Here is a 23,230-nt window from a genome sequence, read left to right on the forward strand (position 1 = left end):
AGTAGAAAAAGCATCTTGATAGGTGTATTGCATCAAACAGAGAGTACTTTGAAGGTGACTAAAGTTTAAACATGTAAGAATACACAATTTTTAATAAATAAATTCTGGGTTTTTGGGGGTCCCCCCTTATATCCCAAGTCACATGGCCAGGTCTCTGTCTCTGTCTCCCAGGTCTCTGTCTCCGTTTCACTTCCCCAGACTAAACTGACAATTGTTTGATAAAATCTACCTTGGTTCTCTCACAGGGTCTCAGAGTCAGACCCTGGCTCTTAGAAATGTGTACTTTCTTTGGAGAGTAAATGGATGAATGAATAAGTAACAAGACATTATACTAAATGCCAATATTTAGAGGAGGGAGAAATCTGGCACGTTAGTTTTGTAAAGGGAGTAGGGCTGGGTAGATTTGGAGGCCTTGGGGTGGGGGGCAGGGAAGATATCCAAAGCCAAGGATACCAGGTAGGTTGGGATGGCCGGTGAGCATGCCATGCTGGCACGAAGGTCATATAAAGAGAGTGGCAGAGGGTCCAGGTGGGCCCACCTAATAGGACTTTGAATCCCAGAACTCCCAGTCCCAAGTTAGGGAGCTGGCTGCGGGAGCTAGAACCAGGAACAGAGGCACAGGTAGAGAACCAAGGAACAAGCTTTAGGCAGTACCTTCTAAGAAAGAGAAGGGAAAGTCTGAGAGCAAGGAAAGATGATGTACCTGCTTAGGGTCCTGCAGGCAGCCATGGGGCACAAGACAAAGGCAGGCAGTGGCCTGGATGATAAGGCAGCCAAGTTGTACACTCGGCCCTGCAGACACACAGACCTCTCCTGCCAGAACATCCCTGAAAACCCACATCAAAATGGGCTGCTTTGAGCTGTGGAGGACACTGTGGAAGGACACTTACATGCTATCGTTCCTCTTATATCTTCTGAAAAAACAAGTGAAAGCCCCTGTCTGTGGAGGACAGAAAGGAACCTGGCTCTGTGCTCAGCACGTGGCCCTGGGCTGAGGCATAGGCACTGGGGCATAGGTCACCCCAGCTTGGTCAAGGTCAAGCTGCTGGGATCACTTCAGGCACAGAGGCCCTCCCTGAGGCCCAGCACTTAGAATGAGGACAAGATAACCTATCACATCCAAGACAGCAAGTGGGGGCTTTCTCTCTAGGAGGCCAAATGACCTTTCCTGCAAAACCAGCTACTTCTCTGTGGCAAGCTGAAAATCCCCACAGATGGGAGGTGCACCATCATAGGGAAAACTGACTTTGGGAAAACTGCTGTAGGAAAACCACATCCTCTCACCTGTGGGTGACATGGCCATGACAATGAAAGCAGCAAGGGAAGGGCCCTGGCACAATGAGACTAGACAGACAAACTCCACTAATACTCAGTCTGCTTTCTGAACTTCTAGAGTCTCAGCATCTCAGAAGTAACAATTCATCACCTTCCCATTTCCAGGGTTACTGTCTTGAACTTTCAGAACACGAGTCCAGGACCTATGCACAAAACGGCACATAAAATAAAGAAGCTGCTCAGCATCAATGCTTCTGTCAGCAGCAGTGTTTAGGCACAGAGTTGTTTCCATAGGTTCCCCTCCTGGTCATCCTGTGACAAGATGAACAAAGATATCTCTTTTACCCCAACACAACAAAACAAAAACAGGAAGAAAAATTGGGCAGGGTAAGACTTAAGGGTTTACCATTATCAACAATTTCCTTAGAGGACTTTAGGGGTAAATAGATTTAGAAGTTTTATTTTAAAAACATTTTTCAAATGCTTTAAGTGTAAAGTTCTGTGAGTCTTGGCCATGTGTAGATTTGTGTTACCAGCACCGTCCTCAGAATGCAGAACAGGTCTGTCACCCTCAAGTCTCCCTGTTGCTGCTCAGGGTGAATATCTGACTTTCATAAGTGAGAACATCATCTGACTCTTTTGGTGCCAGATCTATTTATATTCTGGGGATTCACACTAAGTGCATTTTTATTTGCCAATATAAGTTCTAATTTACAAAAGAAGAAGACTAGAGTGCCTTCACTGGAGGTCAGAGGATAACAAAGAAGTGGCATCAACAGTTTGTCCCTCATGTTCTAAACAAAGAACTTTTGTTTTATGGCCAACAGCTTAGTAAATAAGGTGGTGATTGGAGACGGCACTTCCCTAGTCATGAGAATCAGGACTATGAAGGGGTTCCAAAAACAGGGAACACCATGGCCGGTCTACCTGGTGCCATTGATTACACACACACTCTACACACGCCAACACACATACACATACTCCAAACACACCCTCAATACCTAACATACAACACACATGCCAACACATACCCACACTACACCTAACATACTCCCAAACACACACACAAGTGCTGCCTTTAGGGGAGTCTCTGAACATGGCCTCTGACATCACTCCAGTCTTGGCTCTTTGACCCTTGTGACGTCAGCAGTGACAGATACAGGAAGTACAGCAGGTATCAAATGCAGTCTAACTTCCTGATCTCCCCGGTGCTCCATTCCTCCACTCTCCTGAGGCTCCTATACCCAGTCCTCAGACCGTAGGCCTCCAGGGCTGCTTCAGGGTCACCAGCAGCAGCATGGTGACAGAGTCATGCCGAGGCAAGAGCAGTGAGTCCACCTTCCTCCCCACCACCCAAGTTCATTCTCCTCCCTCCTGACTCCTCTCCCCAAAGGCTAACCCCTTCACTGTTGCACTAGACCTTATCCATTCCTTATACCAGAGGAATACACTAGCCACACTCCCAACATCTGGGCACTTGTTCCTTTAGCACCTCTTGAGTGCAAAAAGCTGGGCCTTCATGTGTCTATAGTGATGGAAAAGAAATGATGCACAGCCCGGAGGAGCTTGGGTACTATGAGGACGCAGGCTTGTAAAGAACCAATGGTGATCCTAGGACAAATGCAATGCATGCCACACAGAGACTGGGAAGGCACCTGAAAAAGCACAACTGTCATTATGGGTAACTGCCAGGCATGGTGGGGGGGTGACTACACTCACACAAGCTATCTCCTCAGTTCTTATGACAACTTTGTGAACTGTTAGTAGTTTGCCTTTTAAGAGAAAGGAACAATGAGCCTCGGAGACGTTGAGGAACTCGCCTAGAATCACACAGCTAGAAAGAAGCGGATCTGGAATTCAAACACAGGTCAGTCTGCACATTAGAATAAAAATGGCAAAAATAATGACAATAATGATAACAGTAGTAATAGTAAAAAAAAATAACAGCTAACATTCCTGAATGTGTCCTATGTCCCAGGCACATGTTAAACAACTTATGATTAGTCTCATTCTCCCCAGGACACCTCTGTTCATTTGACTCTGAAGTGTGAAGACAAAGTTATAAGGAACATGTGTAGCATGCCCACAAAGCCTCAACAACAGAAGAGCAGACTCAAGGTCGTAGGGCCCAGAGGATGACGCTGTCTTTCTATCCTCAAGGTTACATGGTCAGTTCTTGCTGTGCTGGACCCTTGTTTGTGCTGGGGAAGTCGTTTCTCATTTTCTGTGAAGGTATAATGGGACAAGACAGATGTTGGAGGATTTCAGGGAACTGATCTGCTAGAAGCTGAGTCAGCTGTCTTTAGGCTTTAAATTTAAACCTCACAGGTAGAAAGACAAGACTGAAATGAGCGCTTTTGGTGAAATGGGTATGCATCCGAAAGGCTGATGCTGGGGCCCCTGTGATTCAGGGTTCCGACATGCTGAATGCCATGGGCCCATTAGTCAGCGTGAAAGTACCTGTATGAAGACCATGAGAAACTGGGCATGCGAGGGCTTCTGGTATGCGATGGTGAGCTCTAAACCGTGTGAGGCAACTCACACCATTCATTCACTCATGTATTCGGTCAGTCAGTCATTCATGCACTTCACCAATAAGACTTGGGGAATGGTAGCTATAATATCTACTAAGCAAGAAGGGAGAAAACATAGAAGAGACACTGGGCTTTGCCTGCCTCTACTGTTTCTGTGACCCATTTGTATTTCTGTTCAGCTGGTCTCAGAGCCCAGCCCACCTCTCACCTCTGGCTCCAGCCTGACCTGCCTATACAGTAGGTAGAGTGGAAGCAAGTTTCATTATTTTTGGCTTCAGACCCCCAACTTCCCCCTAAAAAGTTTAGAGCTCAACATTGATTTCCTGGCCTACACTTCCTTAAATTTGCCTGTAAAGGCATTTTCCTTTTTATTCCCTTTCCATTTACAAATGCCACATGTGATTGGTGAGGAGGACTAACAGCGATGCCCAGGTCCACCACAGGTTACCCTTCTCTGACTTAGCCAGCTGTGGCCAAGGGCCTGCAGGCTTTGCTTTTCTGCTACAGAGTCGCTTAAACCCTGGCTCAAGCCCCCTCAGCCCCTGCACAAACTTGCATAGCTAAGTCCAAACAAAGGCAGGGAGTCATGCTCCAAGGGCAGCCCTCAACCACAGGGGACCTGAGTTCCCTTCCTCCACCTTCCCAACCCTGCCCTCTCCAAACACATTCCCAGGGCCGGGCAGACTCCTTGGAGTGGGAGTGGGGCACTGTTCTCTGTGGCAGCCTCTAATACTGGTGCTTACCCACATTTCAGTAACTACCCCTACTCCCTATTCCAGCTTCCTGGAACCATCTCCCAGACAGAATCCCTGCACCCAGTCCTTGTCTCAGGCTCTGGTTTGGGGAAATCCAGGGAAAACAACTGGTGCCCCAACACCCACCTCACCTCTGCCTATTAACGAAGGCCACATGCCCAAGACCCCCAAGAACCCTGACACTCCATCTGGCACTGGTTGTGTGTTCGTTTGCCTCAGTCATGCTTCATAAGTCTCTGCAGGGAGCCTGGTGAGGGCAGAGGAAAGGGTGGCTATCTGCAGTGGCCACAGTACAGGGACCCATTGTCATGGGGTGGCACCAAGGACTTAGGACATGCAAGTGGCCCAAAAGGCCAGGAGAAGAAGAACAATTCAAGGTTATGCATACTCTGCCTTCTCAATTCAATGAGAGATAGCCAAGCTAGAGAAACCAAAGCCAGACCAGGATAGTGTAGCTTGGCTTGCCAGTCCTGGATGCTATGGGGCAGTTCATTCTGTCACATATTAGGGGCAGACACTACCTAACTGTGGGCACTCCTACTCACATCTTGAAATCTCAGCACAAAACACAGTGTATGGCACATCTTTAGAAATAAAAAAATTCCTTGTTCAATGCACACATGAGCATTACAGCTTAAACTCAGCGTGGCTACAGGGAGAGCCCAGCTACCACTCAGCAGTAAGGGCTCCAGCCTTCGCAGGTCACGCAAAAAGGATTGTGCATGCACACCTCCTAGCTGCTCCTCTGCCTTCCTCCCACCCATCCTCTTCCCAGGTCTCCTTCTGCCACCCACCTTCTGCCCATTAGCCAGTCCACATAAGCTCTCCTGCATACTCCCCAACTGCTCTGGATCTCCATTGCTGCCACTCTGGGGCTAAGGGGTCTGGCCGCAAGTCATCTAACAAATGGGCCCCGTGGGGGAGGGGGGCGTTCAGAAGGCAAGCAGCTAGATGCCAGGCTACCAATGGCAGCCCCACACCCTAACCTTGACAAGTGTGCACAGTACACCCCTGTAAGCTGAGACTCTGGTGCCAAGCCACCTACAGCAACAATTACCAAAGAATGTAATGATAATAATAATACTAAAGAGGATGAGAAGAAACTTTCAGAGGTGTTAGATACCTCTATGGCATAGATTGTGGTGGTTTCATGGGTGTATACTTATCCTAAGCCCATCAAGTTGTAGACGTTAAATATGGCCAGTTTCTTTTGTACAGCTTTTTGCCTTAACAGAGGTTAAAAAAATTGCTATGGAGCTTGTCCAAATGCAAGTCACCTGGCCCCAACCCCAGAGAGCTGCTCATTAGGTTTAGCACCCAGGAATCTCCATGTCTAACAAGTACCCTGGATGAATCTGGGGTAAGAGAGTCCTTGAACCCCACTTTGAAAATAACTGGTCTCTACCTCAAACCCAAGAGTGGTTCAGCCCTACTATCCTCAGGGTGGGGACGTGAGTTGGCAGCTCTGCGGCAGGGCAGAAAGCTGGACCAAGTTTCCAGGGCATGAACACTGCCTCTGCACCTGGGTCCTCAGTCTCCAGGGAGGCTTGGGCAGGCTTATGTGACCTGAGGAGACATATGGTATCTTAATGCCTTTGAGTGTTGTGTGCATGTGTGTCCTTGATCATAGGTGCATGCTTGTGGCATGTGTGTCTGTGGATCTCCATCCACATGGTGGGCATCTGTGCACATCAGCATCTCTGTATGATGGCTGAGTGTAAGCTGCTCTGTCATCAAGATCCTTATAAGCACACCTATGTCTGCATGTCATATAGGGGCTTAAATTGTTTACTTGAGTGTGTGTGCACATACACACACTTGTGGGTGTAGGGGGCACTGCAGCACCTGGGCAGTACACATAGAACATCCCACCAATTATTTCATACTTATTAATAATTAAACAATTATTAAAAGAAAATTTTCATTTCAAAGTATTTCACTATACAGTTGAAGGGCCCAGAGATGAATAAAGGAGAAATGAAGATAACCTACCAACCCAGATAACTTATTGATTACTTCTCTTCTGAAAGAAGCTGCAATGCTCAAAGCTTTCACGTGTGTATTTATAACAGTCTCACTGGGCAAATGAGGTTGTCAGTGGGATGAATATTTCACTTACTATCTTCAAGTGTGAACTAGAACCTTCTCCTGTTGTTTCTATTATAATAAATGACAAATTAATTTTAAAACTTCATGCCTGTAACGCAATTGCTTTTAGAGTTCTTCTTTGTATATGTTTTAATCTGTGTGAGATATGCAATTTTTGAGGTGACTTATATGTATGGCTTTATAAATCTATGCCCCCTTTTTGAAGTGACTTAAGTTTTAAGGCTAGATCATGATATTTCGAATAGTTCCTGTTCTTTGTTGATGGGAAGAGCATGGAGAGTTCCCAGTTTTGGCTACTGAGGTCAAGGTCAACCCACAGGAGAGAAAACTGTTCCCTAAGCACAGACTGAACCACCAACTCTGGCCAACCTTCTCGTAAACATAGGCCCTGGTCATAATGGGAACTTCATGGAGGAGTGTGAACAGTCACAGATGACATTCTACTGACCATGACTCAGTGGAATACAATCAGCTGAGGGCAGGGCTAGGACTGGTGCTAAGGTCTCCCATCTCTCCTTCCAGAGTCTATTACTTTATTGCAGTGGTGGGATCTGAAACTAGGTTCTGAAAGACCTGATCTTCAGAACTGTGCCTTAGAGCAAAGTCATTACACAAAAGAAGCAAAACAAGCACACGCACAAAAACTACTATCTCTAAGCCGATTTTGCAATCAAAATATCAGAAAAGTTAAATGCACTAAAAGTGTCCCCATTCATACTATGGAGAAGAGTCCTCCATTACAACCTAGGGCCTTTATTCCAGAATAACATTAATTGTCTCCTAAGCCTCTCGCTCTCCCCACAACTATTTCCCCCCATTCCAATAGATTTATACCATCATTAATTTCATCAAGTTACTCCTCTGTTCAAGAATTTACAATGGCTCCCAACACTGGCACTTGGACTTAACCCAAGCCCTTCAAGCACATATCTAGAACTCTCCACTGTCAGACATCACTGCTTCCTACTACTTTTCTACACAGGCCTCTGACCATTCCAGGTGTCACTACCATCTCTCCTATCTTCCCTTATTTCAGATTCAAGAAAACTTAAAAAAAAAAAAGCAACCCCTGTTTCCTAAAGAAAACACCATCAGGCTTGCCTCACAGAATATCAACATCTCCATGGTCCACAGACTTCCCCAGTCCTTGCTCCCAACTTATATTAACTTTAAGACTTACCTAAAGATCACAATAGCTCTTATTCTATGAACCCTCCCTACTGAGCCATCTTATAAAATCTTTTCTTGACTTTGAATTTCTTAAGGTAAGTCTTAAAGTTAATGTGAATATCTTATACTCTTGGCAGTTGGTTTGTGCTTTCCATCTTCTCAGAGACTGAGATCATGCCTTACCTTCTGTACTCTTGAGTGTGTATCTACCACAGGACATGCAGGAGGTACCCAGTGAATGTGTGGTGAATTGAACTGAATTAAAGTTAATCTCCACCCTTTCCTAAAGCCATTGTGAAATCAACCTGAAGGCAGTCACTGTGCCCAACAGGATCAGATTTTAAAAAGTTAGATTATTCTGAAAAAGTAGATTATTGGCTATTCTTCATGTCCTAATTTTTTATGCCCACATTCTGGGTCCTGGCAATGATCTTAAGTGTCCAACAAAGTCTAGACAAGAATATTCTGAATAGCCCAGAGCAGAAACAAAAAAATCGACATATTTTAACCACTGACTATCCTTTGCCTGCATGGCATGTCTTTTTGTGTTCTTTCTGAGAGTAATATCTGCTCTTACTTTTAGTTTGCTGGTCTGCTAATAGTTGAAATACCCTAGCACCAGTTTACTGCTTGCTCCAAAATAATAAAAAATAAAATAACTGGTATTAAGGTGGAAGGATCGCCGGAGCCCAGCAGGTCGAGGCTGCGGTGGCCGGGAGTGGCCACTGCACTCCAGTGCAGTGCGACAGAGTGAGACTCCAACTCAAAAAATAAAAAATAAAAATAAAAAATAATTGATACTAATGTAGAATAAAATAAGGAAATGCCAGGTACTTCTAAGGTGATGTAGCACAGGTAAACAGGAATCCTGTTCCTCTGGACGTGAATACTTGAAAGGTGATACCACCAAGGAAGTCCTTTTCTTCCCTGGAGCAGTGGTTCTCAGAGTAACCCTAAGGCTGCACCTCTGAACCATAAGGCAACTCTGGATGGTAGGTGAGACTTTCTCCCTGGCACTCCTCTGGAGAATCTGGTTGGACAGGGGGGTTGGGGCAGAACTACAGCAGAAATTGGTTTTGCACAAGCTCTCCAGGTGACTCTTACATACAATAAAGTTTGGGAACTGGCACAGTTGACAGTTAACCACGTAAGTGACCTTCAAGTTGGAAGGTCAAGCTGAAAGGGGAAACCCCTGCATCAGACTCAAGAAAACTAAAAAGACAAGCTATGTTTCCTGAAAAAACATACCAGCAGGCTTTCCTTACAGAATACCAAAGCAGCCTGAGTCAAGCAAAGGCCGGGTAGCTGGGGAAACCGTTAGCTCCGGGACACCACCTCCTTCTCCAAGTCCCCCAGCCGTGGACAGCTACATCACTTTACATCATATTGTTTCCATATCACTAGGCGGGAACGATGGCAACGAGATACTTAATACAGTCCTATTTTAAATGATGAAGGGACATGTAAGTATTCTTCCCTTGGAAAGTGAGATGTCTCAAGTGGATAATGCACCCAGCTCAGATGCAGGGGGCCCCTGAGGGAAAATACGCCCTGCAGGATAAAGGCCAAAACTGACAGCCCGACCCTGAGGCAGGATCTGCAGCAAGTGGTGACTCCTCCAAGCCCAGGCAGCTCAAACATGCAGACATTTTCTCAAGATGTGACTCAAAGTTTCTTCTCTTTGGGACATGGGCCTTAGAAATAGACAATTAAAGAGCTTTTCTTGCCTCCTCTTTACCCTAATAAGAGGCAAAGCAATCAGGAAAATCAACTTGGTAAATGTGGTCTAGAGCTGGCTGTCCCACACAGCCAGGACTAAGAGACGCAGACAGCTAACTAAAGACTGTCCTCAAAAACTCATATTAATCTGCACTACGGCAAGTTACTATAAAGCATAAGGAAGTCTAGAGGAAAAGCAGACCATTGCGACCAATTTGGAAATGAAGCCTCATTTCAGGCAGAAGAGCCAGGCTGCCTTTCCAGTTGACCATGTCCTTGAAACTAGAGCTGGGCACAGAAAGGCTGACCATAAGAACCTGAAGGCCAAAGTGACCATGGAGAGGAGGAAGAGGTCATTCTATTCTGCTCAGAAGTGTAGGCAATGGTCACTTAAGGGATAAAGAAAGGTGGCACTACCATACACAATGGGAGGGCCCTTCTGAGGGACGTGGGGATGTGACCATGTCTGTCATGAAGTGGAAGATGGAAGAAGAGAGCTTCTGAGGGCCCTGGTTGGCCAGCAATCCAGCCTGCAGTATCCACCAGTGGCACGGAAAGGCATGATCCCACCCACAGAGATGGGGAAGGAGAGGGTCACGGCATAACCAGGTAAAGGAATCAGCGCCTCCCCTGTGAAGGCAAACTTCTATTGCAGCCTGAAGACTTCCTAACTAGACTCTCAATTTTGTGGCCTCAACTTCCCCAGCACCAGAGGCACCAGCACCAGGCAAGAAAGCAAAGTAAAACTGCAGAGTCCATGGGGGGTGGAGAGGGTAGCAGGAGTGTTACATGGGCCCACGGTGAGAATGTGAAAGGCTCAAAAATCAACCTTACCGATTCATCAAGGTTGGCACTAAGGATGCACTGCCTTTTAAACATAATTTTGAAAAGTCTTTTTACAAATCACCATGTTCAATTTTAGTACATTTTAATGACACTGGTATTCATTTACTATGCAGCAATTCATGTTAAATAATAAAAGTGAGCAGCCCAGTCAGGGGCTGTTCACCCTAAATTCAGGCCAAGATCTGGAAAGAAATAGCTTTTGGAGTGTTGAATTTACAGACTTAAGTATAAAGTGACAATAACAGACTTCCACGTGTCATCAGCGGAGAGCTACCACAACACCAGCTACCCCAGGCGAGCTGGTAATGGGAATGGCATCAATAGAGCTGCTTGTGAGAGATCCGAGCACTCTCTAAAGGGAACACATGCCTTCGTGCCCTGCACCTGGCACTCTGGGCTCGCCTACCACTCCTTTTCCTTCTCCTCTGGACACTGGGGGTGCCTACCTACCTGGGGGCTCTAGCCTTGGCTCACTGCTTCTTGCCATTGGCTCTTAGGAGAAATGTCTGACTCCAGGGTCAGGGTTTCCAGAACTCCAGGACGGAGCAGAGGGCCAAGGCTAGGGAGGAGGCAGTGGAGTCGGAAGCAGTAGAGCCATTCTCATGGAGCCTGGCTGCAAAGCAGAAGCCAGTGGAGATTTTCTGTATGTGGGAATGCAGTGGGAAAGGCATCCTTGGAGCAGGACAGTTAAGAGGCTGGCACAGCACACTGCTCTTACTCAGGAAATGCCGCCACAAGGAGGGTGGTAAGAGTGAGAAACAGCATGGGTGGAGACACCTTGACCTCCTGGATAGGCAGGATTAAGATGAGAGGAGACAGGGAGAAGGTAAGGGGACAACTGGGACTCGTGCCATGCAGAGGCCACCACGCTCCCAGGGAAGGAGGGTTTGAGACTCATAGGCTGGGAGAAGCAGAGGCTCAAGGGAAGGAAGAGACCTGTAACAGTTCTGTAGACTGCTGGGTTGGGACCCAGAGAGGAGCAAACTGGCAAACAAGCCCAGAGGGGAAGCTAGTTGAGGGCAGCTTCAGGAGTGGGTGACAGGTTGGCTGTATTGACGTGGCGCTGGCACACTTTCCAGCCTTTTCTCTGTGACCTTGGAAGACACATGGAGAAAGCACACCCACAAGCGGAGTGTCAGGGCAGGTCCCAGGCAGAACTGAGTCTTGGACTCTGGCTTTACAGCCTACATGGTGACCCCTTAAATGTGTATCATTTCCATCTTCTCATGGGAGTTTGAGTTCTGTTTCTTGCCAACTTCCATTTTCACTGGACTGTTTGCTATTACCCCAAACGTGACTCATCACTATTTCCACAAAACAAGCTCTTGCCTTCCACATTTCTCATCTCCTTCCTGTGCACCCACCATAGCTGGCCACTGAGTGATGCACCGGAGCTGTGTTATAACACAGATGAGGCTGGGGAGAGGATTCTCCCATTTAGAGACTAGGAGATGAAGCCCAAGTCACACAGTTTAGGATTGGAGGGATCAGTTCAACCCTGGCCTTACCTGGCTCCAAAGCCAGCATGCTTACCTCAACTCTGGGACAGCAGCGGTTCCCAATGTTGACTGTACGTCCAGAGACTCCAGGAGAACAAAGGCCTCATCTGTGTCTGGCATGTGTTAGAACTGAAATCAAAGCTTGCTGAAAGGCTGCATGTGTGGATCTACTGATGAACACTTTATATTTCCTGCCAGGGGCACTACAATTCTTATGTCATCTGGACCTACAGCCTAGATAATCTCACCACAGGAGCAAGCTGACTGGCCCCTAGAGTACCGGTCCTCCTTTCTCCAGCCCTTTTCCACATGGATGAGCAGAAAGGCATCTTTTCAGAACATCACTTTCATCCAATTACCCTTTGTTTTACAAAGTTTCCAGTGCTTATTCCAGGTTTAAGGATACAGGTACAATTCCTCAATCTGGTACTTAAGACCCCCAATGACCTGGTCCCAATCTATACTTTCAGTTACAACTTCTACTACTCACAAATTCTGGTCTGGCCAAGCAGGTGTACTCCTTGTCTCCTGCACATTTCCACCAGTGTAACTGTGAACTGGGGATGGCACATCTCTCTTTCTCTCTCCTCCATCTGAATCCTATGCATCTGCAAGGACCACACTCCTCTGCTTGGCCTCTGCTCTGTACTCCAGTTCCCAGGGAACCCGTCCAACCCTGAATATCTATACCATGAAGCTTCCTTGGCTTCATTCTCATATGGCTTTAAGTGTCACTGCAGTGTGCACATGTCCTAATTTCCCAACTACATTAAGATCACTTGAGGGCAGTGACTGTGGGAGTATAACTTCACCTCCTCACAATGACTAACACTGAACGTTCTGAGGGTGCCCCTGGGCATTCAGCAGCTCCTGAATGCCTCAGTGCAAACAGTCTTACCTGTAATATCTGGACTGCAAGTAGGTAGAGCACACAGCCTTGGACACATGACTGGCTGAACCGAAGTCAATGACCTTTACTCTGTATGGTTGTCTAGAGGGATCCACCAGCATGATGTTTTCTGGCTTGAGGTCAGCATGGATAAGACCTAGGCTTTTGAGTTTCATGAGAGCTGTGGCTACCTGCTGGAGGACTGGGCGAATGTATTTGAGGGGCAAGGGGCTAAACTTGTTTTGTTTCAGAAAGTCATAGAGGTTCTGCTCCAACATCTCAAAGACCAAGCATGTGTGATTCTTGTGCTGGAAGCACTCGTAGGCCCGGACAAAGTTATAATCATCAGCACTCTCTGTGCTCAACCGGGCTAGGATGCTCACTTCAATCTGACCTTGTCGAGCATAGGATGGGTGGTTCTTCAGGATCTTGATGGCCACAATTTCGTTGGTGCCTCGTTTCCAGCACTTGACCACTTGCCCAAACGTCCCTCGGCCCAGGAACTCCAGAACCTCATAGGTATTGGTCATGGAGCACAGCACCTCATGTTGTACCAGCTGATAGTCACCTTCACTGTTAGAGCCGCTATTTTTGGAGGTGGCAGTCGATGTGGTGGCAGTGGCGACAGTGGCCCCACTTGCATTATTCTGAATCATGGGTGGATGCTCCTCGATGATCTGCACGCTGCTTGTGTTCTCGATCTCCTCACTCTTACGCTTGAGTCCACATTTTTGGTAGGTATCAAGAAGGCTCACAGTGCTTCGACGCATTAGGTTATGTGGTCCACCAAGGACTTGCCCAGTAACAGAAGTGCTGCTTGCTGATGTTACCACTATGTGCCCAGTGCTTCCTGGGAAGATGATGGTCTGCTCGTAAGGTAGGCTTGGGTTTGGGATTGGCAAGGAGGTGCTGACGGTTGTGGTGGCTGGCTGAGATGGTGGTATGTTCTTGCTCTGGCTGTACACTTTGCTGTGGGAGCCGTACCCAGTCATGTCCCAGTTGGAACTCGGCTCTACTTTCAGTTTCTTCACACTACAGAAGGCACTTGATTGAAGGGTGTGAGGGGAGAAAACTTGCACATGTGAGGCCATACCTGCAAGGAAAGGAAAGGACAATAAACATTTGAGTCACCATCTCATGAGTTAACTTAAGAGATCCATTTCAGTTCTGATCAGTGGCTTGGGCCATGTAGAACAGATTCCTCCCACTTCAAAACAAGGCTGAAAAGTGAATCTAGTCCAACCAGAAGCACATTCCGGTCACTCAGTTTGTGGAACCAAGTGGTTCCAGTGTTCTATCTGCTACCACTAGAAGCTAGATGCAGTCAAGACTCAGATACAGAAGTAGAGTATCATGATTCATTTTGTTATAAACACCAGTTGTCACAGAAATGAATTCTTCCATTTCTCAGTGGGTTGCATCCTACTAAAAATGAAGACCAGTCAGGCAGTCCTGTTAACTGTGACGTACTTAACAGTCCCACATGATCAGCTCAGCCTTGTCAACACATCCTATCAGGTTCACTGGTTTGAGGAAACATCTTCCCACACAGGTTCAGTCACCAGACCATTCATGATCTTTTGGATTCTGGAAGAACCTTAATTACTGCCTGGCATCTTAGTCATACTAAATGAATTCTGTAGGGTTGAGTGACTCACCAATTGGTTTTATGGTTTTCATTTCAATAGCCTAAAACATTACATCAGTCTTTTTGGTGGGGAGTGGGTGGCATAACTCATGGGCTCTAGTCATTAACTTTTTCTGCTCAACTCATACAGCAATACATTTCTCTAGAAAGTACTGTTATTTCATATCAGCATCTCATCCACAATTTAGATAAGCCCAGAAATCTATCAGATCATAACTCTGGAATAATCTCTAAGACCATTGAACAATTTATAATTATGGTGATACTAGAATAGAAATTCATAGAAAATATACAAGAAAAAATAATAAAGTTATAATGAAGGATAAGTTCTTAAAGGTAAAAGTAGAAACAAACACTGCCCATCTTCTAAGCTGCAGTTGACAAACACTTCTTGTAGAAGCACAAAGAAATGGGCTTTTGTTAAGCACCACTGGTGCTTAGCCAACCTAGCATTTGTCTCTCTGGCCCCTAGCATTACCTAGAGTGGTTATTTAACATCCTCCTTTCCACCCCATCAGCCATCACCCTCTCCTTCTCTGTAGACGACCTACTTTTCAGTTTGTCCAGGACTCTGAGGTCAGCCTTACTTTTGTCCTTTATTCTCTTCTTCATTTCAGAACTTTCTTCAACCTATATCCATCTTCCACCCTTTGTTCCTCCTTTCCAGTTGCAGAGAAAGAGGTATTTCTCTTTTCCAATACTAAAAAAGATTTCCTGTATTCTCATAATCCACATTCTCCCATTCTCTTTTGAACCTGCTTCCTCTACCGTTCTCTCCTTCTCTTGCAGCTTTCAATTTCTCCTTGTTAACTAGATCCAAGTTCTTAGCAGGTACTTAATAAAAGTTGACCAAATAAACCAGTTACTCAATATTTTCCTTCTGCCTTCAAATGTGAGCACACATAAACTCTCAGCTTAGGAGGCAGGAGAAGTAATAGCCATATTCCTCCCTCTAAATTATTTTGCTCTTCTCACCTGGGATCAACGGTTTATGCTCCCCTTTCGTCAATGTTCACCTTTTATCCATGTCCCCCCATAAGTCAGCACTCCAGGCCTGTGTTCTTAAAGGTAAATGACTTCCTAATTGCCTAATCCAATGGCCTCTTTTCAGCCCCTGTGCTCCTTAACCTCCGCAACATCTGATACTGCTGACCACAACTTCCTTTTTAATGTTCTTATCTGGACTTAAGTGAATCTGTAACCTCCTCCTCCCGTGTCTGATTGCACACTGTGTGTTCGGGTGGCTCCTCTTCCTCTTCCTCCTTTAAGATGCTGGCATTTCCACTGTGTTGACTCAGTTCTCTCAGGAAGATATCATCCATTCAAGCAGTTTAAGCCATTAAGTAGGAGACTCCAGCGTGTTTATAACAGGCTGGGTTCCCCCACAGATGTTATAGTAGTATATTGCTGCCTCTTGGTACATCAAAGATGCCTACCAAAGTTTAACTCCTTATCTTTTCCTAAAAATCTAGCCATCTCACTCCATCCAAACATCTCCTAATATTTTTCTGTTCATAAAATATTCTGCTAGTCACTTGGTTCTAAAACTCTGATTACCTATGATGATTTTTTACCTCCATAGACAAAAAGGTAGGAAGTTTTACTAATCTCTTCTTCCTTCAAAATGTCTCTTACATCCAACTTTTTATTTCTGTTCTCGTTGCCACTTATATAGTTGAAGCATTTACCACCTTCTAGTAGGACTAAAGCAAATACAGACATCTGGCATACCTGAACACACTGACACCCTTTAATTTGCCTTTATCCGACCATCAGCTTAATGTCCCTAAAACATCTCTGAGTATATCACTCCTCTGTCCAAAATCTTTCAATAGTTCCTTAATATCTAGGAGATCAAGTCTAGAACTCAACACCTTTACAGTTTGATTCCAACTACCTTACAAGCTTTAGCTTTAACTATTAACCTTTCTGAACCCTCAACTCTAATTAGCCAGTCTACTCACTGTTTCTAGAATGTCTATTCTTACACTTCCTACTTTCACACTCTTACAATGTTCCCCATCTGGCATGCCTTCCCTGCTTCTCTCAACTTATCCAAAGACTATCGTTTAGAGCCCTCTAACCCACAGTGATCATTCGCAATTCTATTCCTATGGCATCTACCATATGTTCCATCCATTTGGTCACAAATTGTGTTTCTGTCTATAAAATCTCTTCTCTTGTTGAATTATTGTCTTTTGTGCTGTTTAGCTGTTTGCATGTTTAGGTCATGTTTCCATAACCAGGCTATATTCTGGGGACAAGAGCTACAGTTTATATTTCATGCTGCTTTATGTTTTCCCCAGTATTTGACTGAGTTTATTATATACTGTAGGCACTTGGTTGATGGATTAAAGCGCTCTAACTAGCCAGACCTCCCTAAGCCATACAGCTCTCTGGCCATACAGCAAACACTAGATACGTTCAACTGTGGAACCTGGCTTCATTCTGGAAATTAGAGAGAAATTTGTTTAGTTCTCTGGCCATATAGCAAACACTAGATACATTCAAATGTGGAACCTGGCCTCATTCTGGAGATTAGAGAGAAATCTTCCAATACTTTCCCGTCCAAACCAAAACTTTTAAAAACCAAGGCAGAGGCTAGGTAGCTCCTGACCTGGGCTCAGTAGTCATGTTCTGTCTGCACTTCCCCTTAGCCCTGCTCTGGCCTACCACCACCACCTACTCTGAACCCTGGCTTCATTTGTCCCACAGACCTCCCTTCTTGTTTGAATCCTGAACCCCAAAAACGACAGTGAACTATGCCTGTAGGCATATCTGTAACATCCTCATGCCTGACAAGAGGCATGTATCCAGAATACATACCTGACTTGCTTCTTGCCACTGCTCTCTTTACTCAAGTCAACCTCCCCCAAGTCTATAGCAACATGGAATATGGTTATTCTATTTATCAGTATTAATTAAATATTCATATTGTTCTAGATGTTGTATACAATATAAACATGACCAATCACTTGACTTTCAATGACTTATCCATTGAAGAGGTAAAGCAAAATAAACTTTTCATACATCCTTCCATATCTAACTTACCACTTACTCCTCAATCCCTGAGTAAGTCTGGTGGGGGGGCGTCAGAGATGGCAACAGCAGAAATATGCTGATTGTACATAAATGAGGTAAGGCTCTAGTCTCCATTTTCACTGTGTCAAAAAGATCTTGGTGGGAAAGGCCAGGGTATAGAAGTGGAATTTTACAGAAGGGATGAGGGTGGCTTATGACTTATTTGTTATTGGGACGATAGCCAAGGGTCATAAAATCGTAAAAGTCATCACTGGCTGCCTCTGGTGACAGATGCGCAGGATCAGAGAGGAGACCTGCAGGGCTGGAAACACCCTCCACCATGGCTGGCGGCCTCAGATGCTGGCCTGGCCTGGAATGGCCCCGCTGCTCCTTTATAAGGTCAACATCACTGTTCCAAGAATTGGACATAATTTCCAATACAGCCTTATTTTCTTTGTTCTGTAGCAGAGGTCATTTTGCTTCTGGAAGCAAAAGGCTTAAACAAGATATAGCTAAAGAAAATCTTTAATAATAACACTAATAATTTTTAAATCCCTAAAATATCTTTATAAGGAATAAAGTGCTGCTGGTCGTTTGTAGCTTAGTCTTAAAATTACTTTACAGTCACAATCAAACTCATTTACAAACATTTCTCCTTAGGGAATTTCTTTGGGATAAACTTCTTCCTGATGAGTTTAGCTCTCAGAGAGTCAGGCCCCCAACATTTTACCACTCTATTTATTCAGACCTTAAGGCTGGGGACAATAAGGGAGGGGGGACTTTATGTTTTCTACTCTAAAGGAAGAGCTAGATGACTCCTCTCATTTTTTTCCATATTGACCCCTGTTTTCTTCAAAGCCTACTCCTTCCTTAATTGTTCCCTCCCCACCCCCAGAAAAAGCAAAGGCTTAATGGACATTTTGATCCTATGGCAAAACTTCAATTGCTTTTAAGTCATCTCTGCCATTCCTACTTGGCTCTTGGAAGAGAAAGTGGATTTTGTCCCTCTTTGGTGGGAGACTAGGGATGTTGTAAGCTCATAGGAAGCAGGATGAAGGACCCAGGAAATAACAGTGAGATAAACCTTTAATAAACACACCTGTTCCCTAGTGGGGTGACCTGACCCAGACCTTTTCACAAAAGCCCTAGTGGCCTCCCAAGATAAAACCTGTCCAAATGGCCACATTTTCATTTACTGTGAAAGCACAGCAAGTTGCCATCACCTAGAACTAAAGCTTATAAAAAGTAGCCTTCCTATTATCATATCACCCTGTCTCATAAATAAGTCGAAGTCATAAACACTGAATATCAGAAATGCACAAGGGCCTGACATACTTTTGAACATTACAGACACAAGTTCTTGTGGGTGCTACAGAAGTGATCAAAAAAAGGCATTTGAAAACAAATTTATTAAAATTTAAAACAACTTATATTATACAACTGTATATAATAAACTCTTCACTGCATATGACAAATGAAAAATAGTAACTATAAAAGTGACATTTAAACAGAACTTATAGTTAGCAGAATTAAAATTCATTATTTTTAAGAAATCATTCCCTATTATCACAAAGATGAGAGTGTCTCATGCCAAACACAAACCCAGGTTACCCAAACTTAGGTGCATTTTGATAGCCTGTATGCTGAAGGCAATGAGGGCTCTGACCCCTTTCAGCTACTTCATTCAAGTGCTCCTTTTGCATTTTTTGAAAGAGTATGTACTTAAGCCTGCATTTCAAAATACTATTTTAAAAACATTTGCCTTTAGCCTTTGCTTTAGATGCCATTTATGTCTATAAAATGCTATTACTCTTGACTTCAGCCCCTACTCCTCAGGATTCTCAAAATACTTCTGATTATCCAGGTTTTAAAAACTTGAGCACCTAGTACATATCAGGCCCTGGAACAGATGTTTTACAGGCTGGGGAAGCACACATCTAACTTTGCCAGGGACAGGCCCAATAACCCTCTGTTAATAAGAGTAACCTCCCTACTTTCATTCCCAGAAGGTCCTAGTTTGAAAGCTAGGAAGTCAAGCAATAGGTTTAGGTTCCTGTGTTAAGTGGAAAAGTCAGACCCTGACCCTGGAAGTTCAAACTTAGGTAATTCTATGTGCCCCTTTGTCTCCTTTGCCTTAATTGATTAATAAGAAATTCATTTTTCTAAGGTTACAGGTAATGTAACATTAAGAATACCAAAAAATCTTTGTGATATTTTTGAGGTCTTAACTCATACAATTTTTTAAAAATGACATTTATGAAAGGATTGGCTCATTTAGTGTATTTTTCTCCACTTATTTGCTCAGTTTCTTCATAACTTTATATTTCACAATTACATGAACTGAAAAGTTGCTTCACATCTGAGTACATTTCCTTTCCCTTTCACCACCCCCAAATTATCTACCGGAAGATCAGACTACAGGGATGACTGAGGGTTCAACTATAATTCTTTTAAAAATTAAATTGAATTGAATTTCACTAAAATCTAGCAAAGCCCAAGAGAAGGAATTATAAGTAAAATAGTGGCACCATTTTTATCAGTACATAAAGTTTAATTTGGGTTTGGTAGATGTAAAATAGATTACCATTCAGAATCCAGTTACATTATTAAAGAGAATGGAGTCATGAACACCTTATTTTAAGTGGCGCTAAGCTCCTTACTTCCTAAAATCATTTGGATACATATTTCAGTTGAATAATGAGCATTTGACAGAAGCTACAGATTTTTTTCTTCAAAATCAAGAACTCAAGAGAAGTTTAATTCCCATTAACAAAATGCCATATCTGTCTTATATGGCATATGCACATAAGATATAATAACATTATAGAATATATGTCAAAAATATATGACTGTTAGAAATATGCACCTGAATGGACATTTTTAAATACCTAGAAAATAGAATAGTTAATTTCTATAATCCTTGATAACCCTGTATAACATGATGATCTGATGTCTTAGGGGGATGGGAAGTACTAGGAAAAATTCCTTCACTGACACACTGAACAATATCTGCAACATTTTAATCATAATCCTGCCTATCAAGTTTACATTCCACAAATAGTATAATTTCAGGTTAGTCCATTTCTAAAAGGAACATTTCCAGAACAGTGTATACTAACCATCTATGGGGCTTTTATATCACTTCCAAAGTCTGTTTATCCACTAGTTATGTAATGTTAAATATACAGTATGTCCCACCAGAGCACAGTTTAGGATCAATCACAAGCTCTACAGAATTCTTTTGTCAATAATGACAATCACAATACTAGTGACCCCAGTGTTGGGCATTTGAAATAAATAGAAAAGAATGAAATAAAACCAGTCATCAAATCTGCATTAAGGGTTCTCTACATAAAAGACTGAGGTTGGGCACAAGAGGAAACACTAAAACATCATCACTGACCTAAAGGAGCTTAAAATCTCATGGGGTTGCCAAGTTCAGTGCAAATTAACAGGGACACCTGGTAATTCTAGCAACATAAGTAACTTGCCAAAGTAAACACCATAAGAGTTCAGAGGCAAGAATCACTAAGGGTTGTAGTCAGGCAAGGTTTTACAGCAGAGCTAAGATTCAAGCTATAGTTAGAAAGATGGGGGTATCTTTTGAAAGGCAGAGGATGGTGTTTCAGATCCTGCTCACAGGGTGTAATTAAATCAGTCGACCAGCAGAGCAAGCCCCATGAAGGTGAACAACCAGAGCCAGGTCTCTGTCCTCCAGAAGCTTCGGCTTTGCCTGGATACAACTGAGGTGCATAAGGCATAGTGGTAATACAGTAACGAACCACCTACTCATCCAGACCTGTCATCTGATAACTTCAATCTTCTAGAAGTAACTTCTAAATACTCAAAGACCTGTAATAGAGCCCCACCACGAAAATTGCTCACTTTTTCATTCAGCCTTCACTCTTCCTGACACAAGGAACAAGTTGTAGGGAGGACTGTCATGATTGCCTTTGCTTGCCAGATATCAGACTCCAGGTGCTTACTCTTCACATCTACAAGGTAAGAGACATTTTCCCTGTTTTACAAATGAGTAGGTGGAATTTGGGGAGATGACACCATTTGTCCAAAGTCACTTTGCTACCTAGCAGTGCTGGGATTTGAACTGAAGTCTACCTGACTCTCAAATCTGTGCCACCAACCAAGTTGCTTCTTCACTGGTCATGTTCCCAGGTTAGAAGCATCAGACAAGGAGACAGGTGCAGTTCAATAATAGCCACAGGACAGATGAAAACTGTGGTAAGTTAGAGAAGCTAGATAGAAACTATGGGACACATGTGACTCTAAGTCATCTACCATTTCTATATCCTCTAGATATGATGACATTTGAGAAATATAATCATTAAATGTATTAAAATGAAATAAATTACCTCTTTAAAGAGTTAACCATCACTTATCATCTGATGCACAGTGACACAGTCGGCAGAGCACTGACTGGCCTTGAGCAGGAAGAGCTGGGCAAAGGGTCCTTGGGCAGGTCTCTCAGCCAGCAGGAAGGGTGTCACAGCAGTGCAGAGGGGAGCTAGAAAGGATCTGGACTAGAAACTGTCCAAGAAAATACAAAGAAAGTAGCAAAAATATAAGACTTTGCAGAGAAAAGGTAAGACACACTGACAGATGGGATCTGAGGGCCAAGGAGGGAGGAATAATCGAACATATCTCAGGGACCAAAAAGAGTGGGGATCCCTGGGCAGGGAAGAGGGAAGATGGGAAGCAGTGTTCAAGTGTTGTTTATCTTGGGAGGGGAAGGGAGAATGGAATCAGGTTTCAACAAATTGAACGACAAGCACTGATGCAATATCTAAGTTGAGATGTCCAGTGTTCAACTATTCATATTAAAACTGAGGCAAGAAATTGCATAATGTAGTAAAGTTAAAGTGTTAGGAGCTACTGGTCTTCAACAATTAGCATCCAGTTCCTGTTTGCTGGGTTGAATCTTGAATGAAGATAAACCATTTTGAAAAGAGAATGGAGCTGGGCATGGTGGTTCACACCTATAATCACAGAGCTTTGGGAGGCAGAGACGAGACTGGGCAACTTGGAGAGACTTCATCTCTACAATAAATAAAAAAATTAGCCGGGCACGGTGGCATACACCTTGGTTCCAGCTACTTGGAAGGCTGAGGTGAAAGGATCGCCTGAGCCCAGCAATTCAAGGCTGCAGTGGCTTTGAGTATGCCACTGCACTCCAGCCTGGGCTACAGAGTAAGACTCCAACTTAAAAAAAAGAAAGAAATGAAAAGAGAATGGAAATCAATAGATGATCTAAGCCTGCATGGGATTAACCAGAAAGGGAAAAGGACAAGCTCACAGATAAGGTCAACAACACAGAGACAGTCAAAAATATTGCTGAACAATGACCAGCACGACCAAATGGCAAATATCAAATGGGAAAAATTGAAATAAAGGTTCACACTGCAGAGACTAAAAGAAAAACAATGTTGCTTATGGTGACAGCACAGGCCAGTTAGAAAAGCTTTATTTTGGATACATTTCATTCTAGGCATTAGTAAGAACAAAGTGGAAATGTTCTATTTGTGCCTAGAAAAAAAACCAGGTCAGGGACTGGGTAAGAGGTCATAACTGGAGATATGGACCTGAAGGCTGTCATCAACACCTTGATGAATTCCTGTGAGTAAAGCTGTTTCCCAGGAGAAATGGTGTAGAAAGTAGAGCAGATGGCAAATAAAGTAATCCTTGGGGGCAGAGCCATTGTCAAATAGCATGAGGAGGACAGTATGAGTAACAGTTTTGGAAAAGCCAAG

General features: G+C 43.9%; 1 protein-coding gene across 3 annotated transcripts in view; it reads right to left on the reverse strand.

Moving 5' to 3' along the window:
* Nucleotides 1-23,230, reverse strand: part of HIPK2 (homeodomain interacting protein kinase 2) — a 153,369-nt gene that overhangs the window by 114,699 nt on the left and 15,440 nt on the right. For all 3 annotated transcript variants that reach the window (XM_008053244.2, XM_008053243.2, XM_021710062.1), the window contains exon 2: nucleotides 12,806-13,889. In XM_008053244.2, the coding sequence (XP_008051435.1) occupies nucleotides 12,806-13,887 (1,082 nt within the window). In that variant the 5' untranslated portion in view covers nucleotides 13,888-13,889. The remainder of the gene's footprint in view (nucleotides 1-12,805; nucleotides 13,890-23,230) is intronic.

This window comes from Carlito syrichta, unplaced genomic scaffold, assembly GCF_000164805.1.
Source record: "Carlito syrichta isolate Samal-C Ts95f unplaced genomic scaffold, Tarsius_syrichta-2.0.1 Scaffold287984, whole genome shotgun sequence".
Lineage (NCBI taxonomy): Eukaryota > Metazoa > Chordata > Mammalia > Primates > Tarsiidae > Carlito > Carlito syrichta.